Source organism: Lichenostomus cassidix, chromosome 7 (genome assembly GCF_008360975.1).
Source record: "Lichenostomus cassidix isolate B80296 chromosome 7, HeHo_3.0, whole genome shotgun sequence".
NCBI classification, from domain to species: domain Eukaryota; kingdom Metazoa; phylum Chordata; class Aves; order Passeriformes; family Meliphagidae; genus Lichenostomus; species Lichenostomus cassidix.
This window is the reverse complement of record NC_139488.1, coordinates 4,690,787-4,703,752: the sequence shown is the minus strand read 5'-3', so window position 1 is coordinate 4,703,752 and position 12,966 is coordinate 4,690,787. Positions and strand designations below refer to the sequence as shown.

Below are 12,966 nucleotides of genomic sequence, written 5' to 3'. Positions count from 1 at the left end.
ACAGTGGCCATGAACATGTGTTTATTGATGGAGGGATGATGTTCTTCCAGAGGAATCTGGATTGTGGGGATGCGTTGTCCAAACACTCCTGGAGCTCTGGCAGCCTCAGGCTGTGCCCAATCCCTGGGGAGGCTGGGCAGTGCCCAGCACCCTCTGGGGGAAGAACCTTTTCCTGATATCCAACCTAAACCTCCCCAGACACAGCTCCAGCTGTTCTCTTGGGTGCTGTCACTGGTGACAGAGAACAGAGATTAGTGCTGCCCCTCACAGCCCCTCAGGAGGAAGCTGCAGATTGCAGTGGGATCTCACCTCAGGCTCCTCTTCTTCAGGGTTTTCTTTTTGTGCTGAAGGGCCAGGCTGCAACCTCTGCACAGGACAAAGAAACAAAAAATATCACAGGAGAGCCACCTCATTTGTAGCACAACATCACGACCCAGAAGGTCTGAACTTTCTTAGCAAAAGACAAGAGTACAGGGTGCTCCTGCCACACTCCACCCTGTGATCCCAGTCCCTATCCAAGCAGTTTCTCTGGATTGGTGGTACAGGCACCTCCTGCCTTCAGAGTTAAAAGGGGGCACAGTGTCAGTGAGTTGCAATGCCCGCTGTGGATCACCACTCTTCATGTATCACCAGCAACTGATCAATCAACCACCAATCAACAAGAAGGGCAAACAAACAGGCAGTAATAACCAACACCAGATCTTCCTAGGTCATAGGCACAATGCCCAGGGCATGTGGCATTGTGTCCTAGGGCCCTTTGTGACGGTGGGCACTGTGGAAAGGAACTGTGACATGGTCATGTGTCACAGGGCCCTTTGTAATGCATCATGATGCAGGTGCTGGTGGCCAGTGTCCAGAGGAGGCGAGGGACAGGGTGGTGCTGCAAGGAGGCCCTGTGCAGCCACCTTGTTCCTTGCCATCCCCAAGCTTTAATGATACTTTTTTCCATGTGTGCTTAGGTATAGATCTCAGTGGGAGGGCAGAGAGACCCCGTGGTACGGCCTGGAGAAAGAGGAGGATGCAAACCCTGACATCACACTGACCACATGACCAATGCTGATATCACACCCACTCAGAGCATGGCAAATGTGAAAGCTTCTGCTCCCAACCTGGATTTTTTTGGGGAGAGAGTTGTCTCCCACCCAAATGAAGTAAGCAGCCTGTGGCCAGGGCTGGATGCCCCCATAATTGTGTGGCTCCTCAAGCCACGTCCACTGGACCCCCTCAGCCTCTGATGCCATCACAGGGTGGTGGGAAGGGAAGCACTTCTCAGGGGAAGCTGGGGAAGTTTCTTCCTCTGCCAGCTCTACAGCTCTCCCTGTGCCTTCCCCAGGTGCCAGGCTTTGTTAGGAACATGCACCAGAACCTCATGTCCAGTGGACCTCCAGATGACAGGCTGTCCATAGACCTCCTGAGGTTGAGCCAGGAACACCCTGCTGATGTCGCAGTGACCCTCCTGCGCTGTGCCCCATCATGTGACAGGTACAGGGCCCACCTGCCTTGAGGGCTCAGGTCTAACCAGCCTTTAGGGCTCATCACCCTGTACACCCAGTCCAGTGGGATCTGCTAGACAGTCAGCGAGTTCCAGGACCCAACAGCTGCCATTTCCCAGCCCTGGCATGTCAGCTGCCCAGCCTGCCGCCATGCTCCCTGCCTGCACCCCAGAGCACCATGTCTCTATCACCTGGGCCCCCATGGCTGCCCAGGCCACCGTGCTGTGGCTGAGACACCCCTGACTAAGAGCTCTTGTCCCACAGAGCTGCTGCAATAATGTGGAGGACTATAGCCTCATCAGGAGAAACACTGGACAAGGTGCTACCAATACTGCTCTGTGTGATGGAGGATTGGCCAGCGCACAGAATGTACACCTCTGATGGGGATGACACAGATGTCTTTTCCCTGGCTGTGAGTTTGTGGAAGTGGCCTTTGCTCACCCCCAGGTCACCTCGGCAGCAGCTCTCCATCCTCCTTCCCCCAGTGCATCTCCCTGCCTCAGGCGCTGGGCTGAAACCTGGCCTAGGGGCAGGTCCAGGGCCACCAGGCCCGGTGCTCCTCTGTGTTGCCCCTTTGGGCCCTGCCACATGGACACCTTGGCACTGAGTGCTGTCTCAGGGTGGTTTGTCCTTTGCAGGCAACCAGGGCATTTTGGGAGATTCTCCGCCTGCCCTGGTGCCCAGCACCATTTGCAGAAAATTCCCCCCGCCTCCTCGTGGCTCTGCTCTTCCAAGTTTTTGTCAGCACATTGGATATCCCAGAGGAGGTCAATACCTTCTGGAATGGATGCCAGGAGCAGCTCAGCCATCCCACCAGCATCAACAGGTGCTCCATCCCACTCCTATGTCCCCAGGGCAGGAGCCAGTGCTCCCAGCATGACCTGGCTTTGCTCTGCACACAGGTTTGCAGTGAGTACTGTGAGGGCACTGTTCCACCGTCTGCGGTGTCTGGATTTACTGGTGGCAATGGAACGCAGGCGTGGCTGGGACACACTGCTCTGTGCTGACACCCACCACTATGCCGTGGGTGTGCTGGCCAGGTGAGATCCCCTTCTCCCCGCAGCCCTCGGCATTTGTGCTCTGTGCCTGGGGTGCCCCACACAGTCCCCATGGTTGTGGGCCAGCGGGCCTTGTCACTGAGGGATGGCCAAGCGGACGGGAAAAGGCTGGGAGAGGAGACCAGAAGCCAGCTTGCAAAGGGCCCAGGTCCCCTGACAGGGTGGAGGGGAAGACCAGATCTCTGTTTGCCACCCCACCTCAGGGTCTTGGTGCTTTTTTCTACCTTCCAGGGAGATGCACCGTGCCTCAAACCCATTGTGCTCTTGCATCGCACTGCGCCTGCTGGGGCTGCTCAGCACAGAGGAGCCATACTGGGATCTGCCTGCCATGGCATTCCTTGCAGAGGTGAGCCTGAAGGCCAGCGCTGCCTCGCCCAGCTGCCTCCCAGCTCTCTGCCCTCTCGTAGGTGCAGCTGCCTGGGACGGTGCCCGTGCCCTGTGCTGCTGCCCAGCCCTAGGCCTGAATGGTTCTGGGCTCCTGCAGGCCAGCTCCTCCATCACTGCCCTGTGCCTTTCAGGTCCTCGAGTGCCATGACATGAGGGAATGGAATGACTGTGTCCTGGAGATCATTTCAAGGCGCCTGCAGAGCAAATCCAGGGAAACATGTCGCCTGGCACTCAGAGGCCTTGTGGTGCTCAGCAAGGATCCCTCAATGGTGAGAAGGGGCAGTGGCTGAAGCCTCGATGGCAGCGTGGGTAAGGGGAATGCAGTTGCTTAGGCTCGGCTGTGCTTCAGGAACTGAGGCAGCTGCTCCCAGCTCTCCTGCCTCCCAGTTCAGCTGCCCGAGTGCTTTGGGACAGCCCTTTGACCTCTGGGCCCTGCGGCAGCAGTGTGCGGTTGCAGTGCCAGGGTGGTGTAGCTGCTCATAAGTGGCTTGGATACAGGACATGAAGGAATACTAAGTTTGCTGATACTAAATTGGGAGGAGCTGTTGACTCCCTCGAGGGCAGAGGTCCTGTAGAGACAAACTGGAGGGCTGGGCAGTCACCAATGCCATAAAGTTTAACAAGGGCAGGTGTCAGATTCTGCACCTGGCACAGGGCAGCCTGGCTGAGTCTAGAGCAGGCAATGAGAGGCTGGAGAGAAGTGCTGTCGAATGGGACCTGTGAGGATCCTGTGATGGCGAGTAGGAATAGCAGTGCTCTGGCAATGTCCTCAGGAATGACATCTGGGGTGCATCAGGCACAGCATTGCCAGCTGGGCGAGGGATGGGATTGTCCTTTGCTCTGGGCTGGCATGGCCTCACCTCAAGTGCTGTGTGCAATTCTGGGCACCATAATGCAATAAAGATATGAAGCTATTAGAGATTGTTCAAAAAAGGATATGAAAATAGTGAAGAGCCTAGAGGGAAAGCCATAGGAGGAGTGGCTGAGGGCACTTTGCTTGTTCAGCCTGGAGGAGACTGAGGGGAGACCTCATTGCAATCTGCAGCTTTCTTGCAAGGGAAATGGAGGGGCAGCACTGATCTCTGCTCTCTGGTGACCAGCGACAGCACTCAAGAGAACAACTGGAGCTGTGTCAGGAGAGGTTTAGGTTGGATATCAGGAAAAGGTTCTTCCCCAGAGGGTGCTGGGCACTGCCCAGGCTCCCCAGGGAAATGGGCACAGCTCCGAGGCTACCAGAGCTCCAGGAGTGTTTGGACAATGCTGTGAGGGATGCACAGGGTGGAATTATTGGAGTGTCTGTACAGTGCCGGGGTTTAGACTCAATGATCCCGGTGGGTCCCTCCCAACTCAGGAGATGCTATGATTCTACAGTTCAAGGCTTCACAGCACAGCATTGTGTTCCACACAGGCCGAAGGCATCCGGAGTCTGACACAAAGCCTCATAGACCTACTGCAGGATGCAGATGGACAGCTGGTAGTATTGACCCTCTCTGTATTCCTGAATGAGCTCCAGGACAGAGCCACCCTCATATCCAGTCCCACTGCCCTGCAGCTGGCCAAGGCGCTCCGGCCACTTTTTGACAAAGTAAGGCTCTGTAGCCCCACACATGGGCACTGGTGCTGCTCAGACACTTTGTGCCCTGTGGATTTTCAGGCCTGTTCCCAGGTGGGGCTGGAGAAACCCTTGCTGGTTCTTTTCCTCTTTCTTTCCAACAGGACAACAGCCACGTGCAGCTGCTCTCTATTCGCCTCTTCCAAGCGGTGGTGGAGCTGGTAATGGACAAGGGGAAAAAGCCCCTGAAGATGCATGTGAGAAAGAACCTGCTGCCACTATTCTTCCACTGGCATGATGAGAACCAGCATGTGGCAGAGGTGAGGACTTGTGGGCTGCTGGTTTCCCCTTGAGAGGGGCTCAGGTGCCTCCTGCCCTGGTGCCTTCTGGGCTGCAGCCTCCTCCTGGCCTTGGCACAGGAACGTGGGTCCCATGCTCTGGGCTGTGGTGCCATCTCCAGGTCTCTGCTGTTCTCCAGGCCTCTTGGAAAACACTGCTTTCTGCGGTAAGGTTCTTGAAGATGGGGCGGCTGAAGCAGCTGGTGAAGAAGCAGCAGCCATGGAGGTTTGGTGAGCGCCTGGTAAGGACAGCCTGGAACCCACAGCCCCAACCTGGAGAAGCCCCTGGTGCCCAGTGTGTGGGGCTGGCAGCGGTGCCCCTGCCCACTGCTGCACCCAGGAACCACACGGGCTCTTCTCCAGCCTGCCCTGGCCCCGAGCCGGGTGCCGATGGAGCCCCGGCCCGGCTGGGCTGTGCGGCTCTCCGGGCAGCACTCCGGCCCTCTGCCCCCTCCAAAGTGCGGCGCCAGCGGCTGCCGGCGGGCAGGGGAGGCCAGGGCTGGGCAGGCCAAGGGGCAGAGCCCGCGCCAAGCCTTCCCTCCTGGCGCTCTCTCCAGCTGGCAAAGGACAGGAGCCGGGCGGCCGAGCACCTGCGCCATGCCCTGCCCTACCTGGACAGCCCACAGGAGTCCCTGCGAGAGGCGGCCGTCAGGTTCCTGGGTGAGGCACGATCCCAGGGTCCTTCCCTGCCCTGACGCAGCAGGATTCAGGCCAGGGTCCACCACGAGTTCTCTGTTCCCAGGGATCACAGGGCGGTACCTGAGAAGGCAGCAGGAAGAGAGCCAGCTCATCTACAAGGGTGAGGGCAGCAGGGTGTCAGCGCCGGCTGGCAGGGAGGAGCTGCAATCCCTGTCCCGGCTCTGCATTGCTCTGTGCCCTGTGTGGACGAGGGACGGCGTGGGCAGAGCACAGAGAGATTTCAGGGGCACGTGGGGGATTCGTGGCCAGCACCTTCCGGCTGATCCCGTTGGTCCCTGCTCGTCCCTGGCCATGGCAAAGGCTGGCGGGGATGGCCCTGGCCGGGGAACTCTCCTCGGGTCCCCGCAGATCCAGGCTCTGACCGTGGTGCTGCTCCTCTCTGTTTCAGCCCTTCAAAACCTGACTGATGACACCGCTGCTATCTCAAGCTTGGCACTTCAAACCCTGCAACTCTTAAGAGCTGCACAGAGACGTCAGTATTCTCCAGGTTCCAGAAGGTGCAAGACCTGCTTCAGAAAGGTGGGGAGCAGGAAGCTGCCTCTGTGGGGCAGCTTGTGTAAGTCTGAAGAACTAATCCCAGGAGCTCCGTCTGCTCAGGCCACCTGAGCTTGCGGGGAAGACTTTGTCTCAATATGGAAATATGAAATCACTGTTGTCATGCACAGAGGTTCAGGATCTTTCTTTTGGTGCCCAGTGTCTGCAGGGCATAGGGGGAGAGGGGAAGACAGGTGCTTGTGCCCAGCAAGTTGCCCAGTCATGCAGAGTGGAAGGGAAAGTGGCCAGAAGCCCCTTGGCCTTCGCTGGTTCTGCCAAAGCCCAAACACTTCCAACGGAGCGGGCTGGCAGAGGCCACAGCTGCGGGGATCCCTGCGAGGCTGGTGCCTGGAGATGGCCACAAGCCCTCTGGCAGCCTGGAAGCTCCACCTGTGTCCTCCTGCCCGTGTGTTGCTGGCTGGATTGCTGAGGGCTCCCCGGTGCCTCTTGATCCGAGGCTCCTCTGGAGCTTCGTCGGGGCTGCGCCACGGCCGGGCAGGATGGCCGGGCTGGGGGAGACCCTGAGGGGACAGGGCGGTGGGAGGCCTGCAGGGATGAGGTGCTGCCGAGGCCCTGACGGGACAAGGCAGTGGGAAGGCACGAGGGAGATGCGTGAGGGGGTGGGCAGCAGGAGGCTGCAAGGGGACAGGAGGCCCCTGAGGGGATGGGGTGGTGGGAGGCCAGAGTGTGCACAGGAACAGCAGGACCCAGAATGCTAGTACCTGCTCAACGAGGCATCCACAGCAGCCCAGATGCCAAAAGGGGGGATATTGTGGGCACAATTGCAAAATGCTTCAGGAAAAGTGGCTCCTCAATGGCTTTCTCTTGATTTCCCAGCCTGAAATGAGCAGGCAGGCAGAAGAGCTGAGTTTTCACTTACTTTTTGAGTCATTACTGAAGTTCACTTCCAGCTGTCTTAGATACTTCTGAGAATGGACCCTTGTGCCAAACATGACACAGTCAGTGAATTGCAGGCACATCTCAGCTGTAGCTGGAGGGGATGGGTTGGGGGAGATGGAAGCAGACATTTTGCCTATACTTGGTTTCCTGAGATAGTGCTTAGAGTGCTCTGCTGTCACATCGAATCAGAGGAAGATGCCATGAATGGTTCACATCATTCCCCTCTTTCCAAGAGGGCCACGTGCTGCCTTCTCTTATATTCGCTTTTTAAGGTTTTCCTCAGCCACAGAAACTTGGGAAAGGCCACCTAGTCTTTACACCTCGTCTGGGAGAAGGGCTTTGTGCTACTTGGAGCTCTCCTTCACCTGTCTGTCCTGACATAATCAGTCCCTTCCTTTTTTCAATAACTAATAATGCAAGAATAACTGAGGAAACCTACAGGAACACATAGGACCATGCATAGACAGAAGCTCCAGGGAGTATATTTTACTGCCCAGTGTGACTCAGAGCCCTGTTCTTGCCAGGTGAGTGCAGCATTTTCCACTAGGGTGTCAGCCTTCCAGAGGGAAAAGTGGGATTCACTTCTGCCTGCTAAGGTGGAATGATGCATTCCTGGGGATTTCAAACACATCTAGAACAAAACAAACTCTAGGAAACAGTACAAGGGAAACACAGGAAGAGCTTTGGGACCTTACATGAGGTGGGAGAAAAAAACACTTCTGCGGAAGCAAAGGATTAAAAACCCATAAAGAGCTTCAACTGCAGCTTGCAAAAATACAATGTTTAGGACACCGGATCTAGAAGACATAAATAAATACCCAATTCTTCATAGAAACCCTAAGCAGCGTCCTTTGCAACACAAAGCACATTTTAAATGGCTATTTTCACAAAAATGCCAGCCAAAAAATTCCCCAAAAGAAGCACTCAAATGAACATTCATTGCATTTGAAACCCAGTTTCCTCTCTGATTTTTTTTTTTTTTAAGGAAAATGTTGGCTACTCCTGCCAGTCCTATGTATAATATACACATCTTCCAAACACAGAGAGCAAAGTGCTGGCTGCAAATCAGGACTTTTCCTGCCAAGGAGACCTGAGAATCATGGAGTAGTTATAGGGTTGGAGCAGACCATAGGGATCCTCTGAGATAAGGCAGAGACAGAATGCACCTACCACCCCCAGAAATGCTTTCCCCCAGGTTGGGGTTCCAAAGCATGAAAACTCTTCATTCCCATGAAATCCAAGCAGCTCTCCAAAGTGACAGAGGGCAGGTTTGGATCAGGTATTAGGAAGAGATCCTTTGCTGCGAGGGTGGCAAGGCACATCCCTCTCCCCCACCCACCTAGAAGGGAAATGTCTGGCGTCGCTGTCGACAACGTCACCGTGTGTCAGGACAGACTGTGACAAAACCCAAACAAGCAGAACCAGCCTGCTGACAAGGTTATCCACAAACCCCAGAGTCTGGAATTGCCTCTGGCAGCAGCTTGCCCAGGGTCTAGTCCAGACAGGGAGCCTTGCCTGTGTCACAGCTCGTTAGTGTGGGGGCTCAGAAAGTGATAGCAGGTTAGCTCCCAAAGGGAAAGCTGCTCCAGAGCTACTGTGCTTCTGCCTGTGATTCCAGCTGAAGCCTCTGGGTCGCTGCTTCCAACCACACAGGGACCAGAATGGAGGGGAACCTCGTGGGACAGTCACTGGGGCTGTGCACACTCAGCCACTGCGGGAAACACCGGGAATTTCAGGGACTGAAATCCCAGTGTGGCCAAAGTGAATGTAGAACAAAGCACTCCCAGGGAGTGGGAAGAGCTGTCCCTTGAAGAAAATCCCACTGTCTTGCCCAAAACTGTAAGCAGTTTCTTGCTGGGGGCTGGTGCCACAGGGGGAAACTGAAGGTCCTTTATGTTGAATGAAACTCTCATCTCCCGCTGGATGGGGCCTTAAAGATAAGGAGCAGCAGAATGGCCATGCTTATTACAGGGACAGCAGCAAGTGACACAGGATGGCAGTACAATCATGGAATCAGGGAATCACTAAGGTTGGAAAAGCCCTCTAAGATCCTTGAGCATAACCATTCCCTCAGCACTAGCAGCCCACCACTAAACAGGAACACAAAGAGCCCCATGGCCATTCCAGGTTGCCCACCATCCACTGCACAGTGATTTTCCACCTCTTCCCATATTCCAATTAACTTATGAGCACTCAGCTGGATTCACAGATTCTTTTGGTTGCTTTTGGTCATTGAGGACATACTTTGAGGTCATGAAATTCGAAGTTCAAAAGGATGTATTTGTTCCTAAAGGTCATGACATCAACTCATGCAGATCCCCTTCCTTCACACTGCATAAAACCATGTACACCATCAGTTTTAAGACTTCTTGCTTTTTTTCCCCAGTCACTTTCAGAGAGGCTCTGGGGAAAAAAACAAAAGAAACTCCTTCATTCTTTATTTCCTTTTCCCATTTAAAAAAAATTGGTTTTAGCATCCAGTAAGATTTTGTGGTTCTGAGCACTTTGCCTTCTACTTAAGCAAAGTCCCTTCCCTTCAAAAAGAAGATAAATTCAATTCCAATGTAGTCCTCCCTCCCCTTTGACCCAAAACCCACAAATGGACTTAGCACTATTCCTTCTTCTCTCTCCAAAAATGCTCAGGGTTTGGTTTCCCAGTATTTCCACGCAGCCAAGTGAGCTGTTGGCACCTGGAGAGGTGGTCCTGGAGTGGAACAGCTGAGTCCCAGCAACTGTCCAAAACCACTGGGAAACACCCCCAGCCCCAGTGATCAGGATAACCAGGAGGAAGAGCAGAGCCAAGGGAATACCCAATGCTCCTGGAAGAGTGTCCACAACATACCACACTAAGCATCTTCCTCAGGGCAAATCTCCTCCTCCAGGAATGCCACAGGCACTTGGGATCTTCAGCCTGGCTCCCCAACTCCATCCCAGCGGAGAGAACACCCTGGAAGCCAGACAGGATGTAGCCACCTCCTCTGTGTTTTGCCCTTTTGCAAATTGACTTGCTCTGTGCCCTCTGCTCTGCTTAATTGATCCTCTGCCCATCTCCAGCAAACAAATTGTTCTCCTGTCTCATTCATAATATGCTCCAAATAAAGTGTGTTTCTGCCTGAGCGAACGCCCTTCGGGGGTACTTTAAATTGTCACAGTGCATAAGGCTTTCCCTGAAATCTGCATTTTTACAGTACTGGCTCTCCACAATGGCCCCTGGAGCCACACTTAATCTATTTCAAGGGATGTGCAGACTTCTCTTCCTTAAGCAACTTGGCTGGGAAAGCAAAGCTTGCTTTAAACTAAGGCCTTTCCATCCTCCCTTTTCCCCCAAAGCAGCTGGGTGTTCCTTTTTCACCCTGGAAACAAAGAAGCAAACCAAACTCCAAAGAGTGTTTGTTGATCCAGCTCCAAGAAGCCACCAAATCAAAGCACTTTCCTGTTAAAAGTGGGCAAGGATTAAAATCCTTGGGGGATGTAAGGACCAGCAGCAGTTGCAGCTGATTCAACCCAGCCTTGCTGCTTGAGGAGCATCACTGAGGTTATCAGAGAGGTTGAAGCCACCTAAAGCAGGTAGCCAGCATGTCCAGGAGATCTGATATTTGTAACTAATTCCAGACCTAAGGATGGTACAGAAATACTGCTGGAGGAGCAGCCAGCCCTGCTGGTGAACAGGAAGGAGCTCAGATTTAAGTTTCTTTCTGGAGATGGCCACATCTCCTCATGTATTTCCAGAATGCAGACCCAAACCAAGCATCTCCCCATGAGAGAGAGATCCCATATTTTTATGGTATGGTTTTAGGGAGCAAAGAACTCCTCTGCATAGGGTGTGGATCCAAGTGTTCCAGTTTTGTCTTTAAATCTGTGAATTATGGAGGGAGGAAAAAACCCCAAACCAAGCAATCAAGCCCAAGGTCCAGAGCCCCTTCCCAGGAGCCCCGAAATGGGCAGCAAGGCACAAAAATGCACACCCAGCACAGGGAGCAGAGTAAAGGTCTTTCCCGTCGATTGATGCTGGCAGGTTCTCACCACGCAGTCCCGCCTTGCTCAGAGCCAGCAAGGGCAGATTTGGAGCCTGGGCTTGGCAGGATATTGCAAAAGCTGGGATCAGAGCTGCATCCCAGCTGGAGACTAAAATAACTATGAGATTACCTCCACAGGAGCGCAGCCAGCATGGATAATGCTTGGCCTGTTCTTCTCCCAGCTTGCCACAGTCTTGCCTGGCCTCCCTTCCATCTTTCTTCAAAGCTTCCTTTGCTGCAGGAACTTCACTCCTGCTGAGGGGAAAGAGAAGGCTGAGCTTCCCCTGTCTCACAGGGGGTGCTTGGCAGGGAGTCCCCAGGGGTCTCTTTCCAGACCAGGCTGCCCTGTCCCTCTGCACTATCCATACCCCACCATGCTCCCAGGAGGGCTCCTCTCCTGCCTGCACTGGGAAAAAGATCCCTGAGCTGCTGACAGGCATACAGACACCTTGGGAAAACAACTCCAAAATAAGCTCCAGGCAAATACTTAAGGACAAGCTCAAATCTGTAAACCCCATAAACTCTGCATCTTCTCCAGAGGTGGGAGAGGAGAAGCAGAGGCTCCTGTCCCAAGGCAAAGGCACCCTGGGAAAAGGAAGATGATCTTCCAGCTGTTGACTGTGCATAGGGCCAAGGTGCAAATGGATTTTCTGCTCCCTTCCCCTTGTGTGGCCAGGCCACCATCAGCCTGGGCTGGGATTTTTAACACCCAAGCTATTTCAAACTCAAGCCAAGGGGGTTTCTGGCATAAAACATCCTGTGAGGAGGCAGCAAGCTCAGAGGTGCAAACTGTTCTTGGGCAAGCTTTAAGAAGATATTTCCTCCTCTGGAGAACCAAACCCACCAGAGATGGCTGCAACAGCTGGGGCTGGAACCCAGCACCAGTACAGAGCACTGTGCAAGGTAGATGTGACACTTGGTCCACCTGTTCAGCTTGGAAATCCTCCTAGATGTGTTTGAGAGTTTAGCAATCTCTTGAAGGTTTAGCAACCCCAGCTGGCCAGGAAAAGGGGAATTAAGGACTGAGAGGATGGCGAAATTCAAAGCAGAGGTGGGACACCATGACACCAAACAGTTCCAGAACACTCCTCTGCTCAGTGGAAAGACATCTGGGAGACATCAGCAATGTAGTAACAATGGTACATCTGTTAGCAAGGGCAGGAGCTCCTCACAGCTGCAGAGCAACAGCCCACATGTCAGGAGAAGGGGCAGGGACAGGGGGGCGTGGCTGGAGCCAGCAAACAGCATTCCAGTGACAAGGCACAGGTGACTCCAACACCAGAGGTGCAAATCAGAGTTCAGCACAATGCTGGTTCTGCTCTGTCCTGGAGCAGCCAAGTTTTGGGAGAAGGGATGAGACAAACATGACCTCAGTGATGCTGGGAGGGTGCAGAACAGTACTGGAGCAGCCCTCAACTCCCTACGAGAAAGGGATGGCTCTGTCCAAGCCTTGCATTCTTGAGGAGCCATCCCATCCCATCCCATCCCATCCCATCCCATCCCATCCCATCCCATCCCATCCCATCCCATCCGCCAAGCAAACCCAATTGACAGTGCTCATCCGTGGATCAATGCCAGGGAGGGATGGAGCTCCTGCTCTGCCTCCCCTTCCTTCGGACTAAGCACTGTGCTGGTGCCCAGCAAGGCTGGCAGAGGAGAGGCTGGCTTCACCCCCCTGCCATCTTTGGCTACAGGTATGTCAGCAGAAGGTAAGGAATATAAAATACAAACCTTTCTAAACCCATCAAGGAACCTGAAGTAAGTTTCAGTGTAAAATAATTCAATGGGAGCTAAAAACATTTCTTTCAGGGCCTCCTAGTGCCTAAAAGGGCTCCAAGAAAGATGGAGAGGGACTTTGGACAAGGACCTGAAGTAAAAAGACACAGGGAATGGCTTCCCACTGCCAGAGGGCAGGGATGGATGGGATACTGGGAAGGAATTGTTCCCTGTGAGAATGGGGAGGCCCTGGTACAGAGTGCCCAGAGAAGC

The 12,966-nt window shown here is 54.0% G+C and overlaps 1 protein-coding gene and 1 long non-coding RNA gene across 4 annotated transcripts; one reads left to right on the top strand and one right to left on the bottom strand.

Moving 5' to 3' along the window:
- On the bottom strand, positions 1-717 carry LOC146434373 (uncharacterized). Of its 2 annotated transcripts, none has more exons than XR_014853368.1 (3): positions 496-717; positions 310-366; positions 1-231 (listed from the first exon to the last, which is right to left on the bottom strand). It is a non-coding gene; the product is annotated as an uncharacterized LOC146434373 (long non-coding RNA). The 2 variants fall into 2 exon arrangements; XR_014853367.1 differs by having other exon boundaries at positions 550-717.
- Positions 718-850: 133 nt separating this feature from the next.
- LOC146434372 (maestro heat-like repeat-containing protein family member 7) lies at positions 851-6,194 on the top strand. Of its 2 annotated transcripts, none has more exons than XM_085065878.1 (13): positions 851-1,151; positions 1,334-1,482; positions 1,758-1,905; positions 2,132-2,319; positions 2,396-2,533; positions 2,783-2,897; positions 3,070-3,207; positions 4,347-4,523; positions 4,655-4,810; positions 4,969-5,070; positions 5,386-5,488; positions 5,571-5,627; positions 5,916-6,194. In XM_085065878.1, the coding sequence occupies exons 1-13, from the start codon at positions 1,047-1,049 to the stop codon at positions 6,131-6,133; spliced, it is 1,794 nt and encodes a 597-aa protein (XP_084922004.1). In that variant the 5' UTR covers positions 851-1,046; the 3' UTR covers positions 6,134-6,194. The 2 variants fall into 2 exon arrangements, with proteins under 2 accessions (XP_084922004.1, XP_084922005.1); XM_085065879.1 differs by having other exon boundaries at positions 4,969-5,059; positions 5,916-6,075.
- The last annotated feature ends 6,772 nt before the right edge of the window (positions 6,195-12,966 follow it).